This window comes from Canis lupus, chromosome 15 (assembly GCF_003254725.2).
Source record: "Canis lupus dingo isolate Sandy chromosome 15, ASM325472v2, whole genome shotgun sequence".
NCBI classification, from domain to species: domain Eukaryota; kingdom Metazoa; phylum Chordata; class Mammalia; order Carnivora; family Canidae; genus Canis; species Canis lupus.
Genome location: NC_064257.1, coordinates 15,384,166 through 15,403,072, shown reverse-complemented (window position 1 = coordinate 15,403,072; position 18,907 = coordinate 15,384,166). Strand labels below are relative to the sequence as shown.

Genomic DNA, 18,907 nt, shown 5'->3' with positions numbered 1-18,907 from the left:
TTTCACATTCATTTCATCCAGGCTCCAAACATGTTTTTTGTTTGTTTTTAAAGCAACAAAAATGGGTTTAATAAAGAATAACAGAGGGAAAAAACAACAACAACAACAGAGTATTCCAATCTGGGACAAGGATGCTATGGTAAAACAATAGACAAGTCCAATACAAGTCCAATCCAGGCTCCAAACAGTTTTTCAACATTCCTGTGTACTGGTATCAGGTAGTAAAGCTCTGAGTATGGTGGCTTCTGATGAAAAAGTCCATGCTGGGGGAGCTCTCAATAAATGGTGATTAAAGAAGATGTGCCTAGGTTATCCATTAGTAGCCACTAGGGTGGTTACTATAAAAAATAGAAAACAGTAAGTGTTCATGAGGATGTACAGAAACTGGAATCTTTGTGCACTGCTGGTGGGATTGTAAAATGGCACAGCCAATATGAAAAACGGTAGGGAGATTCCTCGAAAAATTAAAAATAGAACTGTTGGGATGCCTGGGTGGCTCAGCGGTTGAGTGTCTGGCTTCAGCTCAGGGCATGATTCTGGAGTTCTGGGATCGAGTCCTGCATTGGGTTCCCTGCATGGAGCCTGCTTCTCCCTCTGCCTAAGTCTCTGCCTCTCTCTTTCTGTGTCTCTCATGAATAAATAAATAAAATATTTTTAAAAATAGAACTAAAAATAAATAAACAAACAAACAAATAAATAAATAAAAATAAAAAAATAGAGCTGTCATAATCCAGCAATCCCACTACTGGTAGTATATCTAGAAGAATTTAAAGTAGGCTCACAAAGGGATATGTGTACACTCATGTTCACTGCAGCATCATTCACAACAGCCACGAGGTGGAAGCAACCCAAATGTCTAGTGACAGATGAATAAATTTAAAAAATGTGGCATGTACACACAATGGGAGTATTATGTTGCTTTAAAAAAGAAGGAAATTCTGATACACGCTACAACATGGATGAACCCTGAGGATACTATACTAAATAAAATAAGCCAGTCAACAAAAGACAAATACTGTATAATTCTACTTATCTGAGGTATCTATCTATTTAAAGTAGTCAAGTTCATAGAAACTGAAAGTCAAGTGGTGGTTACCAGGAGCTCGGGATAGGGAAAAGAGAAGAGCCATTGTTTAACAGATGTAGAACTTCAGATTTGCAAGATGAAAAAGTTCTGGAGATCTGTTTCACAACAATGTCAATATGTTTAACACTAGTGAACTGTATACTTAAAAGTCGTTAAGATGGTAAATTTTTGTTGTGTGTTTACCGCAATTAAAAAAAAAAAAGGAAGTTCTATAATACTGTTAGAAACACAGTCCTGTTTCCACTTCTCCCCACAGCTGCTTTGCCCTACTGCTATGCATGATTTGACTCTACCTTGGCAAGAAAAAGACACAGGGAAAAGCTAAGCTTGTGTGGTGAGGAGAAGCCTTCATTCTGTCTCATGGGAAAACAGTCACATACTTTTGTCAATTTCACACAGTATAATCTAGTTTTCATTCCCCCTTTCCCATCCACTGGGTGGTTTTATTTTGTTTTAAGACCAGGAAAATTGCCAGAAAGAAAAACCCTAGGGCTTACTTCTGCAGGATGGATCCCTTAATGACCAGCTCTTCATCCAAGTCCGCTTCATTAGCCATGAAGAGCAGCCTCTTTCCTGTGCTGTCCACTCCAATGAAGTCACGCTGCTCCACTGAATCATACAAAAGAAGGGAAATCAAACAAAGCCATTCACCCCTGCCTGCATGACTAAGTCAGGGGGACAGAGCACCTGCTCACAATTCTCTTGGAACTAAATACAAGATTGTTATATAGCACATACTTACCACAATGTTTAAACATAGATAGTCAAAATATTTTTGTATTGTTCTAAAGGATGTTATTAGGTAAACTGGTAAAGTTTGAAAAGGGTCTGTAGATTAGAATATTGTAGCAGTGTAATTTCCTGTTTCAACAGAGTGTCCTTTTCAGGTGGCAGTGAGGGGTTGGGGGCAGGATACACACTGATGTATTTAAAGGCAAAAGGAATAATTATCGGGGATCCCTGGGTGGTTCAGCGGTTTGGCGCCTGCCTTTGGCCCAGGGCGTGATCCTGAGGTCCCGGGATCGAGTCCCACACTGGGCTCCCTGCATGGAACCTGCCTCACCCTCTGTGTCTCTGCCTCTCTCTCTCACTGTGTCTATCATGAATAAATAAATAAAATCTTAAAAAAAAAAAAAGAAAAAAAGGAATCATTATCTGCAACTTATTCTCAAATAGCTCATAAAAATAATAATAGTCTATGTAATATATATACATATTATATATTGAATGTATATCATGCGGAGAGAATAATAGAACTAATGTTAACATTTGGGGAATCTTGGTAAAGGATATATAAGTTCTCTGTACTAGTCTTGTAATCATTCTGTAAATATGAAATTATCTCAAAAACAAAGAGCTATGGAGGTGGTAGATACACTAATTAGTTTGACTATGGTAATCATTTCACAATCATGTCTACATACAGCAAAACATCACTGTACATTTTAAATATATGTAACATTTGTTAAAAAAAAAATGAGGGACACCTGGGAGGCTCAGGGGTTAAGCATCTGCTTTTAGCTTAGGTCATGATTTTGGAGACTCCGACTCCCTGCATGGAGCCTGCTTCATCCTCTGCCTATGTCTCTTGCCTCTCTCTCTCTCTCTGTGTCTCTCATGAATAAATAAAATCTTAATAAAAAGATAAAACTTCCTAAGGTTTAAAAAAAAAAAAAAAGATGGGGATCCCTGGGTGGCTCAGTGGTTTGGCGCCTGCCTTTGGCCCAGGGCGCGATCCTGGAGTCCCGGGATCGAGTCCCGCGTCAGTCTCCCGGCCTGACGGCCTGAAGCCTGCTTCTCCCTCCTCCTCTGCCCCCCCCCCGTGTCTATCATAAATAAATAAATAAATAAATAAATAAATAAATAAATATTAAAAAAAAAAAAAAAGAAAAGCCACATCCGTGGATGATCTGTAAACTCACACACAGCACAGAAAGTATAACAAGGAATTCTTTCTCTGCAAATACCCTACATCTGCTCACTGTGGAAATGGGAATAACATCATTTAAGGACATGTACATTCAATCAACATTATCTATATGTCTATTATGCATTAGATTTTATGCCGTGTAAGAGAGGACTCAAAGAAAATAAGGTGCATATTTACTAATGTGGAGAGTTCCCTGGTAGACAGTGATGTTTCAGGCTGTCATGTTACTGCTGTTTTCTATGTTATATTTCTTTCTACCAACAAGATTATAAATTCTTCAGAGGCAGGCTTATATCTCCAATAACATCTAGTACAGTGTCAGGTACTTAATAAAAGCTCCTACTAACATCTGTACAGTATATATCTATAACTTACAAAGCATTTAATATAGAGGCAGCACAGCACTATATGATTAAGAAGAGAGCCTTTGAGGCCTAACCTCCTGGGTATAAATCCCACTTACTAGCTGTATGTCTTTAAGAAAGATACTAAACTTTTTTGTTCCTTAGTTTCATCTGCAAAATTGGTATCATAATAGTGTCTACTTCACAAAGGCTTGTTATGAGGATTAAATCAGTTAATATTTGTAAAGCTCTATTAACACAAAGATTAAATAAAATGTTTTAAAAAATTAAACAGAATATATGCTCTCATATGATCCTCACAACAATCAAATAAATCAAGGATTTAATACCTCTTTGGAAAAAGGAAAAAAAGTTGAGCTCTAGAAAAATATTTTTTTATAAGCAGGCTCCATGCCCAATGTGGAGCCCAACATGGGGCTTGAACTCATGAACTCAAGACCAGAGCTGAGATCAAGAGCCTGACACTTAACCAACTAAGCCACCCAAATGTCCCTAGAAAAATAGTATTTCTATAGATGAATTTGTTTGCCTCATACTGACAACTGCTACTACATAACTGAACATGTTTCAGTGTTGGCTGCAGCTGCCTACACACCTAGAACCAACTGTATTACTCAAATGTGTAATGTGTTTAGCCTAGGTGCTTGAAAGCATTCTTTCCTTCAGATGATTTCTAGTCATTTTATCATATGCAGTGTCTGAATCTAAATAGAGAAAAACTACCATAAAAAGTTTTATATTGGGGTGCTCAGCTGGCTCAGTCAGAAGAGCATGTGACTCTTGATCTCATGTTCATGAATCTGAGCCCCACATTGGGTGTAGAGATAACTTAAATAAACAAATAAACTTTAAAAAAAATACGTTATATGTTTTTTTTCAATAACCAGGATTTGTGAACTCCAAAGAAGGAAGGGTAATTCCAATTTGAAGGTAAGTTTTACAGAAAATTTAGTTTGAAGCAAAATTTGCAGAGAATTTCAAATGTCACATAGTAGATATGACGTACATCAATTCATCCATTACACTGAAATTTGAGAATATAACAGTCTGCAACAGTCTGATTATGAGCCAACATTTTAAAAAGAAACACAGTGATGTTATTTTTGGATATAATTTGGAGTTCTTGTTCTATCCAAGTCCTTTAGCCCACAAAACCTTGAATTACTGAATGTCCTGGGACCAGTGATTTCTAACAAGTCCATGTTTCAGCTATGTGCTCTTGACTCACATTCCTCACTCTCAGGGTCTCCTTCCTTGTATTTGCTTCCTTGTAGCTACCATAGTAACTGAGATTTCAGAATATGCTACAAATTATAGGAATTGGGAAAGGTTTTTTTTTCTGTTCTAACAAAGCAAATTCTACTTTTGGAGCAGAGCAGGTAACATCAGAATGTCCATCCTAAATAGACTACACAAATGAGATTAAGAAAACAGTTAAAGGGTGCTTGGGTAGCTCAGGTCATGATCCCAGGACCCTGGGATTGAGGCCCTTAGCAGGAAGCCTGCTTCTCCCTCTCCCTCTGCCTGCTGTTCCCTCTGCTTGTGCTTTCCCTCTCTGTCAAATAAATAAATAAAATATTTTTTTTAATTTTTATTTATTTATGATAGTCACACAGAGAGAGAGAGAGAGAGAGAGAGAGAGAGGCAGAGACCCAGGCAGAGGGAGAAGCAGGCTCCATGCACTGGGAGCCTGATGTGGGGTTCGATCCCGGGTCTCCAGGATCGCGCCCTGGGCCAAAGGCAGGCGCCAAACTGCTGCGCCACCCAGGGATCCCCTAAAATCTTTAAAAAAAAAAAAGCTAAAAGGGGAAAAATGGTTAAAACTATGAGTTTCCATTAAAAAAATTCTGTCAACTATTCATATTTTTTCCTAGTTGATTTTTACTTCTGACCTTCTTTACCTTCTTGACCCTTCTATCTCCTCTATAGTCACTTACTTGTCCATTCATTCATTCAACTAATAAATATACTTGTGCACCTTTCCTGTGACAAGCATTATGTTTATAGTAGGGAATTCCAATTCATTTTATAAGGCTAGCATAATCAATGCCAAGACCAGACAAAAATGCCAAGACCAGCCAAAAGTATTATAAGAAATGAAAATTATAGGCATATTCATTTATTATATAAGTACAAGGATCCTAAATAAAATATTAGCAAATCAAAACTAAGAATGTATATAGTAGCCCTTTTGCTTCATTGCAGCTGAGAGGGTAAGATGGGTTACCAGCAGTTCTACCGGAGTCATCTGGAAATCTGGTCGGGGTTCTTCTTGTTCTTGCCATGGCTGCTCAAATCAGCATGGTGTGATCTGAAATTCGGCCTCAATACATGCTGTCAGTGTTTCCATCAGTATACAAAGGATGTAGGCTTCATTAAGTTGTATTAAGAGAACTCCCTTGAATGGGTCATCCAAGATTCCTACCTTAATACCAACTCGTTGTACATAAAATAAAAATACTTCAATTATGGAAAAAAATGTAGACCGTAGATTTAAAGGGTTACAAATCTTTTTTTTTTTTAAGGTTTTATTTATTTATTCATCACACATACACACGCACACACACAGAGAGAGAGAGAGAGAGAGAGAGAGAGAGAGAGAGAGAGGCAGAGACACAGGCAGAGGGAGAAGCAGGCTCCATGCAGGGAGCCTGACGTTGGAACTTGATCCTGGGTCTCCAGGATCACGCCCTGGGCTGAAGGCAGCGCTAAACGGCTGAGCCACCTGGGCTGCCCTAAAGGGTTACAAATCTGTTGTTCTTCTTCCCTTCAAGAGGTAAGGTCTAGAACAGAAAATAGTATAGCCATCATATAAAATAGTATAGTGGTTCTTCAAAAAATTAAAAATAGAATTACCATATGATTCAGCAATTCCACTTCTGGGTATACCACCCAAAAGAACTGGAAGCAGGGTTTCACAGAGAGATGTATACACCCCTGTTCATAACAGCATTATTCACAATAGCTAAAATGTGAAAGCAACCCAAGTGTCCACTGATGGAGTAACAGATAAGCAAAATATAATATATATATACACACAAGAAAATATTACTCAGCCTTAAAAATGAAGGCAATTCTGCAATATGCTAAACATAGATGAACCTTGAGGACATTATACTATGTGAAATAAGCCAGTGACAAAAAGATAAATACTGTATGACTCCACTTATATAGGGAACTTAAAATAGTCAAAATCATAGAGACAGAAAATATAATGGTTATTTCTGGGGGCTATGTCTGAAAGGGGGAAATGGGGATTATTGTTTAATGATATAGAGTCCCAGTTTCACGAGGTGGAAAGAGTTATGGAGAGAGATGATGGTGATGGCTCACAATATTATAAATGTAGATTTAATACCACTGAACTGTACATTTAAAAAAGATGGTAAATTTTCCATGTATCTTACTACCATAAAAAAAATTAAAGGAAAAGAAAGTGCTCGTAGGAGGGAAAAAAAAAAAAGAGGTAAGGTCTAGTTCCCCATCCTTTATATCGAGACTGGCCTAGCAACTACTTTGAACAGAGTGCAAAAGAAGTGACAGTCTGAGTTCCAAGCTTAGCTTCATGAGACTTTGTAGCTTATATTACTCTTTTAGAACCTGCTGCTGTCATGTGAATAGCTTGGGCCTCCAGTACGTAACAGACTAGATGCAAAGAGAAACTCAACTATTACAGCTGAGGCCCTAGACATATCAGTGAGCCCAACTGTGGTAGGCTGTCTCCAAGAATGCTAATTGCCTCTTGGTATTCACACCCTCCTGTATCCCCACCCACTGAATACAGGCTGGCCTAGCAACTTGCTTCTAACCAACAGAATATGGCAAAAGTGATGAGATGTTACTTTTGTTATTCAGTCACATAACTTTGTAATTTCTGTCTTGCTAGAAGATTCTTCTCCTTGCTGGCTTTGGTGAAGCAAGTTGTTATGCTGAAGAGGCCCAAGTGATACAGAAATGAGGGCAGCCTCTGGCCAACAGCCAACAGCCAGTTAGAAATTAAGGTTTTCAGTCCAGTTAGTCCGTAGGGAACTAAATTTCTGCCAATAAACAAGTGAGCTTAGAAGGAAATCCTTGGGGAGGGGCAGCCTGGGTGGCTCAGCAGTTTGGCGCCACCTTCGGCCCTGGGTGTGATCCTGGAGACCCGGGATCGAGTCCCATGTTGGGCTCCCTGTGTGGAGCCTGCTTCTCCCTCTGCCTGTGTCTCTGCCTCTCTCTCTGTCTCTCATGAATAAATAAATAATTTAAAAAAGGGGGGGGGGGATCCCTGGGTGCCTTTGGTCCAGGGCGTGATCCTGGAGTCCCAGGATCGAGTCCCGCATCAGGCTCCTGGCATGGAGCCTGCTTCTCCCTCTGCCTGTGTCTCTGCCTCTCTCTCTCTCTCTATCATGAATAAATAAATAAAATCTTTAAAGAAAAAAAAAAAGAAGAAGGAAATCCTTTCCTAGTTGAGTCTTCAGATGAGACTTCAACCCTAGATGACACCTTGATTTTAGTTTTTTAAAAGACTGAATCAGAGGGTCCAACCAAGTAAAGCCTGGACTCCTGACCCACAGTATTGTTTTAAGATGTTACGTTTATGGTAACTTGTTATGCATGTATACACTTATACACTGGCAGCAACAGTTAATATATACTAGCTGATGTCAGAAACGAGCCAACTCAGTTACAACAGGCCAAACTGCCAACCTAAAGAATCATGAACAAGCAGAAGATTACATACATTACGTTTTTTTTTTTTTTAATTTTATTTATTTGGGATCCCTGTGTGGCGCAGCGGTTTGGCGCCTGCCTTTGGCCCAGGGCGCGATCCTGGAGACCCAGGATCAAATCCCACGTCAGGCTCCCGGTGTATGGAGCCTGCTTCTCCCTCTGCCTGTGTCTCTGCCTCTCTCTCTCTCACTGTTTGCCTATCATAAGTAAATAAAAAAAAATTAAAAAAAAAAAAAAGGTTGTTAATTTTATTTATTTATTCATGAGAGGCACACAGAGAGAGGCAGAGACATGGGCAGAGGGAGAAAGAGTCTTCCTGAGGGGAGCCCAATGTGGGACTTGATCCCAAGACCCCAGGATCATGCCCTGAGCTAAAGGCAGACATTCAACCGCTGGCCATCCAGGCGTCCCCCCCCCCCTTTTTTTTTTTTGCAGGTTTTAACCAAACATCTTTAAAAATTCAATTTATTGGGGCATGTGGGTGGCTCAGTCAGTTGAGTGTCTGCCTTTGGCTCAGGTAGTGATCCTAGGGTCCTGGGATCAAGCCCCACATCGGGCTCCCTGCTCTCTCCATCTGTTTCTCCTTCTGCCCCCTGACCCCTTCATGCTCTCTCTCTCTTGCTTGTTCTTTCTATCTCAAATAAATAAATAAATAAATAAAATCTTTTTTAAAAATTTCAATTTATTTAAACTAAAACAAAAAGCAGTTCACCCATTTCTCCCATCCCCCACTTACCACCTCTGGAAACCAGCAGCAATCTGTTCTCTGTATCTATGAGCTTGGTTAAAAAAATTTGTTTTAGATTCCACATGTAAAAGAGATCATATGATGTCTTTCTCTAACTTATTTCGCTTAGCATAATATCCTTGAGATCCATCTGTATTGTTGCAAATGGCAAGATTTCAGTCTTTTTTATGGCTAAATAATATTCCATTGTGTACAGATACCACAATTTCTTTATCCATTCATGGACTGAAGGACATTTAGATTGTTTCCACATCTTAGCCACTACATATAATGCTGCAAGGAATAAGGGGGTGCATGTATCTTTTTGCATTAGTGTTTTCATTTTCTTTGAAGAAATATTGAGAAGTGGAATCATTGTATCATATGGTAGTTCTATTTTTAGTTTTTTTTTTTTTTCTATTTTTAGTTTTTTAAGGAACTGCCATACTGTCTTCCAAAGTGGCTGTACCAATTTACATTCTCACCAATAGTACATGAGAGTTTCCTTTTCTACATATCCTCACCAACACTTATTACTTATCTTTTTGGTAATAGCCATTTTTTAAATGTAGACTCCATGCCCAGTGTGGAGCCCATTGTGGGACTTGAACTCACAACCCTGAGATTGAGACCTGAGCTGACATCAAGAGTTGGATGCTTAACCAACTGAACCACCCAGGCATCCTGGTAATAGCCATTCTAAAATGTATGAGATGATCTCTCATTGTAGTTTGCATTTCCCTTATGATTAATGATGTAAGGCATTTCCTTATGTGACTACTGACCCCCTATATGTTTTTTAGAAAAATGTCTATTCAAATCTCCTGCCCATTTTTTAATTAGATTGTTTGATTTTCTCTAAGTAAGTTATATGAGTTCTTTATATATTTTGGATGTTACCCCTTATCAGATATATGACTTGCAAATATTTTCTCCAATTCAGTACACTGCCTTTTCATTTTGTTGATGGTTTCTTTTACTGCACAGAAGCTTTTTAGTTTGATATAGTCCCACTTGTTTATTTTTGCTTTTCTTGCTTTTGTTTTTGGTATTAGACAAAAAAATCAAGAGGACTTATGTCAACAAGCTTATGGCCTATGTTTTCTTTTGGGAATTTTATAGTTTCAGGTCTTAATTTAAGTTTTTAATTAATTTTGAGTTAATTTTTGTGTACAGTATAAGATAGTGATCCAGGTTCATTCTTTTGCATGTGGCTGTTCAATTTTCCCAACACTATTTCTTGAAGAGACTGTCCTTTCCCCATGGTATACTGGCTCCTTAGTCATAAACTGACCATATATGTGTGGGTTTAATTTTGTGCTCTTTACTCTGTTCCACTGATCTATGTGTCTGTTTTTATGCCAATACCACACTGTTTTAATTACTATAGCTTTATAATACAATTTGAGATCAGGGAGCACGATGCCTCCAATTTTGTTTTTTTCTCAAGATTGCTTTGGCTCAGGTCATGAGCCCAGGGTCCTCAGATTGAGCCTTGCATCGAGCTCTCTGCTCTATGGTGAATCTGCTATCTTAAAAAGAAAATAGTTCTAAGCCCCTTCAAGTAAGGGACTATGTCTTTAAAAAAATTTTTTTTTAAAGATTTTATTCATTTATTCACAAGAGACACACACACAGAGAGAGGCAGAGACACAGGCAGAGGGAGAAGCAGGCTCCATGCAGGGAGCCCGACGTGGGATTCAATTCCGGGACTCCAGGATCTCACCCTGGGCTGAAGGCAGGCTCTAAACCGCTGAGCCACCCAGGGATCCCAGGGACTGTGTCTTATTTGACTTTATGTCATCAACCCTTAGCACAGAGCCGGCAGTACAGACACTTCTCAGTAAATGTTTCTTTTTCCCTTTTTTAAAAGATTTTATTTATTTATTTGACACAGAGAGAGAGAGAGCACAAGCAGAGGGAGCGGGAGAGGGATAAACAGGCTCCCTGCCGAGCAGGGAGCCCCATGCCAAGCAGGGAGCCCCATGCAGAGCTTGATCCTAGGACCCGGGGATCATGACCTGAGCCTAAGGCAGACACGTAACTGACTGAGCCACCCAGACGCCCCTCAGCAAATGTTTCTTAAGTGAAAGCATGAATGATAATAATAATTATAAAAACCCAATATACAAATAAATCAAACTCCTTACCTGCTTTTTTTTTTCCCTTTTGACCTGGAACTTGTTCTAAGTCATCTTGGCCTTTTCTCATTAACATGGCAAGTGATGCATCGTGAGCTCTGAACAGGTCCACAACTTCATGTAAGGCAACATCTGTTATCAGATCACAGCTCAGAACTAGTACATCTGTCTGTCAAATGGAGAAAGGGGAAGTCAGTATCACAAAAGACAATAGATCACACAAATCATTACAGGATAAACTTACAACGGCTTGGCAGCACACACAAACTGGACACTCACTTTCAAACCTTTTTTATAGCAGCAGAATAAGTAAAATAAATAGGGTTGTTTTAACTGAACTTTGCTAGGGGAGGGTCTGGAATATCTATCTCCTCTTGCGTTGTGCCTTATTGCTGCCCAATCTGAGGCACCACTGGAATCCTGGGCTCTAAGAAACAGTCTGAAAACTACCACATTGTCTATTTCCATGTGGAATTAATTATCTTAAATGTATACATTCCTTTATAGTTTGAAAAGTATTTTCATATAGTCTGATGATTCCAGGTGGTTATGAAATATTATAAAGCACTCTGCTATAGTACTAGAAAATAAAAGAATGAATATAATGCCTATTTTTCAGGAGACCAATCTAACTAGTAACAATTACTATACAACCTCAAGTATGTATAAAATCACTCATTTAATTCTTATAACAATACCATGGGGTAGGATTGTTACTATTAATATTATTTGTTCCCATTTTTATGGATAAGAAATATGAGACCTGACTACCACAGTGTCTGGCACATAATAGCCTTTTAGTAACTATATGATGAATGAATGAAAAAAATAAAAACAGATGTTCTCACGTGGTGGGTATTCTGATTGCATTTCTAGTAATTCAGATTAATTATAATAGCTAGTAATAGCAATTAATGTTTATTGAATGTATACTATTGGCCAGGAATTGTGATAACACTTTGCATGCATTTCCAATCTTTAGATTCCTATGCTATAAGCACTGTTATTATTTGTACTACAGACAAACAGGTTTACAGTAGCTAGGTAACTACCTAAGATCTAATAACCTGTAATGACTATTCATATAAATAAATAATCTTTTTTTTTATATAAATAAATAATCTTTATAGTGAATAGTGTCTAAAGAAATACAGCTTTACTAGTTTGAAGACCCACTTAAGGGAGTTTCTAGTCTATAGTATTAGATACCAAAGTCACTTAAATTTAGATCTTACTTTTTTTAAAAAGATTTATTTACTAATGAGAGTGTGTACACAGAGAGAAAGAGAGGCAGAGACACACAGGCAGAGGGAATGAGCAGGCTCCTCGGAGGGAGCCCAATGTGGGACTTGATCCCGGGTCTCCAGGGTCACGCCCTGGGCTGAAGGTGGCACTAAACCACTGAGCCACCCGGGCTGCCCTAGATCTTAGATACTTTTAAATTTTGGTCTGTCTTATACCCACTACTACTATGGGTACTAGCTATCAACTGGAGTATCATACTTTAAGAGTAACTTTGATAACTTTTGATTAAAAAAGTACAATAAGAAGATTAAGGTGGTGCAAGAGCTGGAAACAGGACAGCTTAAAGAAGAGAAGTTGTTTAGTAGGGAAAAGATTTTGTGGGGGAGACAGTGAGCATGACAAGGATTATGGGGTGGTGTTTAGGAAGAGATAATAGCAGTCTTTAAATATTTGGCAGCCTTAAGGAAAAACGAAATTTTACGTGACTAGCCCAAGACCAAACTAGGTAATGAGCAAATAGGTAAAACATGAAAAGTATTTTTGATTTCCATATTAACTTACATCTGTCAAAAAGAATAATTTTGTAAGGCGATGAGTTTCCCATCATAATAAGTACCCAGGCAGAAATTGGATTATCACTTGTAACAACTTATTTACTTAACATTTATGAGCACTTACTCTATGCTCAGCCAGGTCCTGTTCTGAAACATGGAGGGCACTTGGACTAGAAAGTGTTAAAATGTAAGCATCTAAAAAAGGCTACTTAATATTTTTAAAACAAATTCCTATCTATACATTCTGTTACTACATTTCATCATAAATGCAGAAAACAGATTTGCTAAAACAATATGTTGAAAAACAAATTCCTTACATTTCAGTTTAAATTGACTACATGAGTGTTTCCCAATAGCACACGTGCAGTTTCCCAGAGGTGCCTCAGGTAAAGCCTGGTACTTATTGCTCTTTCTGAGTCAGCCAGGGTTATTTTTTGAGTTTCTGTATAAGTTTTGGTTTGGAAAACAGGTTTTGCTACTTTAAAAAATCTGAAAAAGGGCAGCCCAAGTGGCTCAGCGGTTTAGCACCACCTTCAGCCCAGGGCCTGATCCTGGAGACCCTGGATTGAGTCCCACATCGGGCTCCCTGCATGGAGCCTGCTTCTCCCTTTGCTGTGTTTCTCATGAATAAATAAATAAAATCTTTTTAAAAATAATAAAAAGTCTGAAAAATATTTAACTAAATTATTCCAGGTTTAAGAGTAAAATAAATGTCTACACGGAAATTTTTGTAAGTGGTTCCTACTTTTCTACGTTTTTTTTTTTTTAGATTTATTTATTTACCCATTCATTCATTCATTCGAGACACAGAGAGAGAGAGAGAGGGAGAGAGAGAGGCAGAGACACAGGCAGAGGGAGAAGCAGGCTCCATGCAGGGAGCCCAATGTGGGACTCGATCTTGGGTCTCCAGGATCACGCCCCAGGCTGAAGGCAGCACTAAACCACTGAGCCATCCGGGCTGCCCCTTTTCTACGATTTTAATTGAAAAATCAAGATTCCTTGTGAAATGGTGCAGCCACTCTGGAAAACTGTGTGGAGGTTCCTCAAAGAGTTAAAAATAGACCTGCCCTACGACCCAGCAATTGCACTGTTGGGGATTTACCCTAAAGATTCAGATGCAATGAAACGCCGGGACACCTGCACCCCGATGTTTCTAGCAGCAATGTCCACAATAGCCAAACTGTGGAAGGAGCCTCGACGTCCATCAAAAGATGAATGGATAAAGAAGATGTGGTTTATGTATACAATGGAATATTACTCAGCCATTAGAAACGACAAATACCCACCATTTGCTTCAACATGGATGGAACTGGAGGGTATTATGCTGAGTGAAGTAAGTCAATCGGAGAGGAACAAACAGTGTATGTTCTCATTCATTTGGGGAATATAAATAATAGTGAAAGGGAATATAAGGGAAGGGAGAAGAAATGTGTGGGAAATATCAGAAAGGGAGACAGAACATAAAGACTTCTAACTCTGGGAAACGAACTAGGGGTAGTGGAAGGGGAGGAGGGCGGGGGTGGGGGTGAATGGGTGACGGGCACTGAGGGGGGCACTTGACGGGATGAGCACTGCGTGTTATTCTCTATGTTGGTAAATTGAACACCAATAAAAAATAAATTTATTAAAAAAAAAAAGAAAAAGAAAAAGCAAGATTCCTGGGGCACATGGATGGCTCAGTCAGTTAACTATCTAATTTCAGTTCAGGTCATGATCTCAGGGTCCTGGGAGAGAGCCCCTGTATCAGGCTCTGTAGTCAGCAGGGAGTCTGTCTCTCTCTGCCCCTTGCCTTGCTTGTCCTCTCTCCTTCTCTCAAATAAACAAACAAACAAATAAAATCTTAAAAAAAAATAAAATCAAGATTCCTGCTTTAGGTGGGGAAAACGGATTTCAACTCACATTCTACTATAGTAGAAAGTCATGTTTGCTAGAAAGTGAGGCTCAACCATAAGAATGCCTTGGCTTGGGACCCCTGGGTGGCTCAGTGGTTAAATGTCTGCCTTCAGCCCAGGTCATGATCCTGGAGTCCCAGGATCGAGTCCCACATCGGGCTCCCGGCATGGAGCCTGCTTCTCCCTCTGCCTCTGTCTCTGCCTCTCTCTGTCTCTCTGTCTCATGAATAAATGAAATCTTAAAAAAAAAAAAAAAAAGAATGCCTTGGCTTACTGCTTGAAATTTCTTTCTTTTTTTTTTTTTTTTTTATGATAGTCACAGATAGAGAGAGAGGCAGAGACACAGGCAGAGGGAGAAGCAGGCTCCATGCACCGGGAGCCCGATGTGGGATTCGATCCCGGGTCTCCAGGATCGCGCCCTGAGCCAAAGGCAGGCGCCAAACCGCTGCGCCACCCAGGGATCCTGCTTGAAATTTCTTATTTTGAATACAGAATCTGTACTAGAACCATCATTTCTTTTTCTACATGTAACTCATTACTTAGTGCCTAAACAATTCCTTTGGAAAACCTCTTCAAGTTAAGAAGTTCAAATTTGGACTTTTTTTCTACTCTTCTGCTTAAGGCTATCTGCTTAAAAAAAAAAAAAAAATTCCTAGGCTCACCATCCAGAAACCACCAAACATTAGCAAATCAGCCCATGTATATGAAAGCTAAGGAAGAGATAGGCCATAGAGTCCTACTTCTCACAACAATGCTTAGGAAAGCTGGGAACATGGGCTATTATTAAAGACATGTCACTACAGTAATACAGAAGTTGCCTCATTTCATTATAATAAAAATGACAGTTTGCTGAGAAAAAAAAAAAACCTTCCTTTCTCTAATAAGCTGGTTGATTTCTGCAAACTGACTGTTCCACAATAAATTTAATTATCAAGTGTACTCCAAAGTGAAGAAAATGACCCCAGTGCAGATGCCTCTGACGTGGTGACAATGTTGTCTTGGAAAATAAATGCTGTTATCATTCAGTATCTGCAAAAAATAAATCTGTCAGTAAAGTGAATGCCAAACAAATTCTGCATAATTGTGAACAGTTGCAGCCTCATTTTTTTCTTTGCTTTTAGATGACTTTATGCTAAGCTGAATGCAAAATCCCCAAGGAGCACAAGAAACAGACCCCTCCTCCCAATGTCTGGTTGCCATCTGTTCTCACTGTGAAAAGAAAGGCGTCAGTCGGAAAGGGCAGGCCTGGGATACAGATGGAGGTGCTATTCCGTCAGGCCCTCTTCTACCTCTGTTCCCAGAAAATGCACCATCTAAGACTCAGTGAGGCCAAACACATTCCCATCCTCTTTACAACTCCACCACTTCCAAAGGAAAGTCTTTGCTGTTTGATCAATGTACTTTGTTTCCAAAGCTGGAAATCCTGGAATAAGAAATAAAAGGCTAACATCTTACATTCTTCATACTACTGCCTGTTTCTCTTTACATTTTTATAAAAGCTATAATAGAAAATCAGTGACTATTGCTTTGATTTGTATTCTAACGATGTAAAGCCTATTCTAGAAATGCAAAAATTCTTCTACTAACTGGAGCCCACAGAGAAAAAGTGGAAAAACTGTTAAGAGCCAGAGGTATTTCTGATCACGTGTGATCACAGCCATGAATAAACACAGACTGTTTGGACTGTGAAATAACTGTATATCTGAAATGTAATTAACTTGAAAGTTCCCTGGGCACACCAATCCTCAGCTGCCTTGAGTTTCAGGGCATTAGTTCTTTTCTAACACTGATGATAATGACTCTTTTGCAGAGACCAACTGGAATCTCCACAGACCTCCCTATTCAATATTCTAAGTCCTCAGTATCCCTTATCCCAAGCCTGTTCCTTTAGAGGAGACAAGGCAATGTCAAGGGCAAAAAGCATGGCTATAAAGGACAGCAAATGTGTGCACTTTGGACAAACTGGAAACATACAAGGTCTTTAAGGGAAGGTGAAGACAGCACATTAGTGTTTGGGAAGAAATCAAGATACCCAGGAACTCGAAATTCAAATTGCTGCCAGTTAGTTTTGGCTAAAGCAAACAAATTAAGCTCAGAAAACCCAATTACAAAGCTATGGCAAAGCCCAAAATCTCTCATTACAAGAACATTTTCAATCAAGCCAAAACCACTGAGTAAAACTAGAAGAAAAAAAACAAAAGTTAAGTCAGAAAACTGGATGTTATGTGTGTGTGGTGGTAGTGGTATGGTGGGAGGTGGTAAGAACTACTGGGAACAGCCCTCTCTTCTCTTCCTGGCAGCTGCTCCATGACAGATTGTTATAAATAACACAATCTGGCAAACAATTTCCTATGGCACAGAGAAAGAAAAATACTTACTCCCCTGGGGGGAAAAAAAAACGGTCAGGGCAAGGTAACCACGCTTTTACCCACCCAGCACTTCCACAAACAATGGCTATGATCCAAATCACCACCCTGCACTCCACCTCTGCCATATGGAACTAATGAATTCAGCTACTTGGTTCGACTATGAACGGTCACAATTTATATTTCCTATGTGGTCCAATCCCAATCCAACCCTCAAGAGTAGTTTGATGCTGTAATAAACATCAATGTCTAACTGCTAGAGACCTCACCACGTTTGATTTCTGTTGAAAATGTTTGGAAAAGACTCCTGGTCTGCAGTTCCCAAAGTGCATGGCAAAGGGCCAACTGCCATTTTGTTTTTAATGAGGCTAGAGCATTAGGTACAGGAAGGGATAACCAACTCAGTCTCTAAGTAAGAAATGTGATAATCCTTAGGCTTAGAACTAAACATACTTCCTGTGTTCCTTATTTTAATCAAAGTGTCACCACCACCAGAATCTGAAGTCAGAAATCTGGCCATAGTCTAGGGCTAAAATCCTCCCTTTCTTGCCCAGTTTCCCATCTCAACATCTTACTGGTCATCAAGTTCTCTTCTTGTTCTTCTTCTTTCCTCTTCTTCCTTTTCTTCTTTCTTCTTTCTTCTTCTTCCTTTTCTTTCTTCTTCTTCTTCTTCTTCTTCTTCTTCTTCTTCTTCTTCTTCTTTTCTTCTTCTTCTTTCCTCCTTCTTCTTCTTCTTCTTCTTCTTCTTCTTCTTCTTCTTCTTCTTCTTCTATTTATTTGTTTACTTATTTTAAGAGAGAGCAATGTGAGGGAAGGGACAGAGGGAGAGAATCTTTTTAAGCAGACTCCCTGCTGAGCAGGGAGCCTGAAGACATAGGCTTGATCCTATGACCCATGAGATCATGACCTGAGCCAAAACCAAGAGTTGGACACCCAACCAACTGAGCCACCTAGGAGCCCCCAAGTCCTCCTCTTTTATCTCCATTGCACTACCTTAGTTTAGGCCTCAAAATATTTTTCTGGTCTCTTAGCTGGTCTCATTCACTCCAGTTTTCTCTTATTCTAATCCATACTCCAATTTCCACTACTTATTTCACTTCCTTACTAAAGGCAGCCTAAAATAGCATTCTCGAAACAAAAGAAAAAGTTGAACTTATTCACTTATTCCCACTTACTTTCAAAATTTATTTTAAATACATGAATCATGATAAGTGATAGAATATGCTCTTCAGATAACATATACAAAAATTGGTATTTTGATATTTTTAAAATAAGAGATAAAAGAACTAGAGATTCTAATATCTTCCTTTGGTACTCCATCCTGCACACCCCTTTGCTTTGAGATCACCTCATTTAGGGTATTATTGCTCTGTAAGACTGAGTTTAAATTCCTTAGCATGACATTAAAGGTCTTTAAATACCGGGGATCCCTGGGTGGCTCAGCGGTTTCACGCCTGCCTTTGGCCCAGGGCGCAATCCTGGAGTCCCGGGATCGAGTCCCGCATCGGGCTCCCAGCATGGAACCTGCTTCTCCCTCTGCCTGTGTCTCTGCCTCTCTTTCTCTCTCTATGTCTATCATAAATAAATAAAAATAAATCTTAAAAAAATAAAAAAATAAAGGTCTTTAAATATGACTCCACCTACTTAATTCAGCCTTCTCTACCCCAATTCTCCTCCACATAGCTAATGTTAAAAAACTGCCAAAAATGCATTCCCCATTCTCTATTCTCACTCCACTACACAGTCATCCATCAAGTTTCAGGCCCTGTCATAGTTATTTTAAAAGGCAGAGCCAATATATTATCTCTAGAGATGAACTTTTCTGATCCATTGCAGACCTTAAATCACTAAAGTAGACTACATAGTTTTTTTTTTTTTTTTTTTTTCTAG

At 39.1% G+C, this 18,907-nt stretch overlaps 1 protein-coding gene and 1 pseudogene across 4 annotated transcripts in view; one reads left to right on the top strand and one right to left on the bottom strand.

Annotated features, from left to right (window-relative positions):
• The window catches only part of EIF2B3 (eukaryotic translation initiation factor 2B subunit gamma), a 145,299-nt gene that overhangs the window by 90,668 nt on the left and 35,724 nt on the right, over positions 1-18,907 (bottom strand). For all 4 annotated transcript variants that reach the window (XM_025420314.3, XM_049094495.1, XM_049094497.1 and 1 more), the window contains exons 4-5: positions 10,970-11,129; positions 1,585-1,696 (exon numbers count right to left, since the gene is read on the bottom strand). In XM_025420314.3, coding sequence (XP_025276099.1) covers positions 1,585-1,696; positions 10,970-11,129 — 272 coding nt within the window. The remainder of the gene's footprint in view (positions 1-1,584; positions 1,697-10,969; positions 11,130-18,907) is intronic.
• Positions 5,479-5,771, top strand: LOC112642199 (40S ribosomal protein S29-like; annotated as a pseudogene).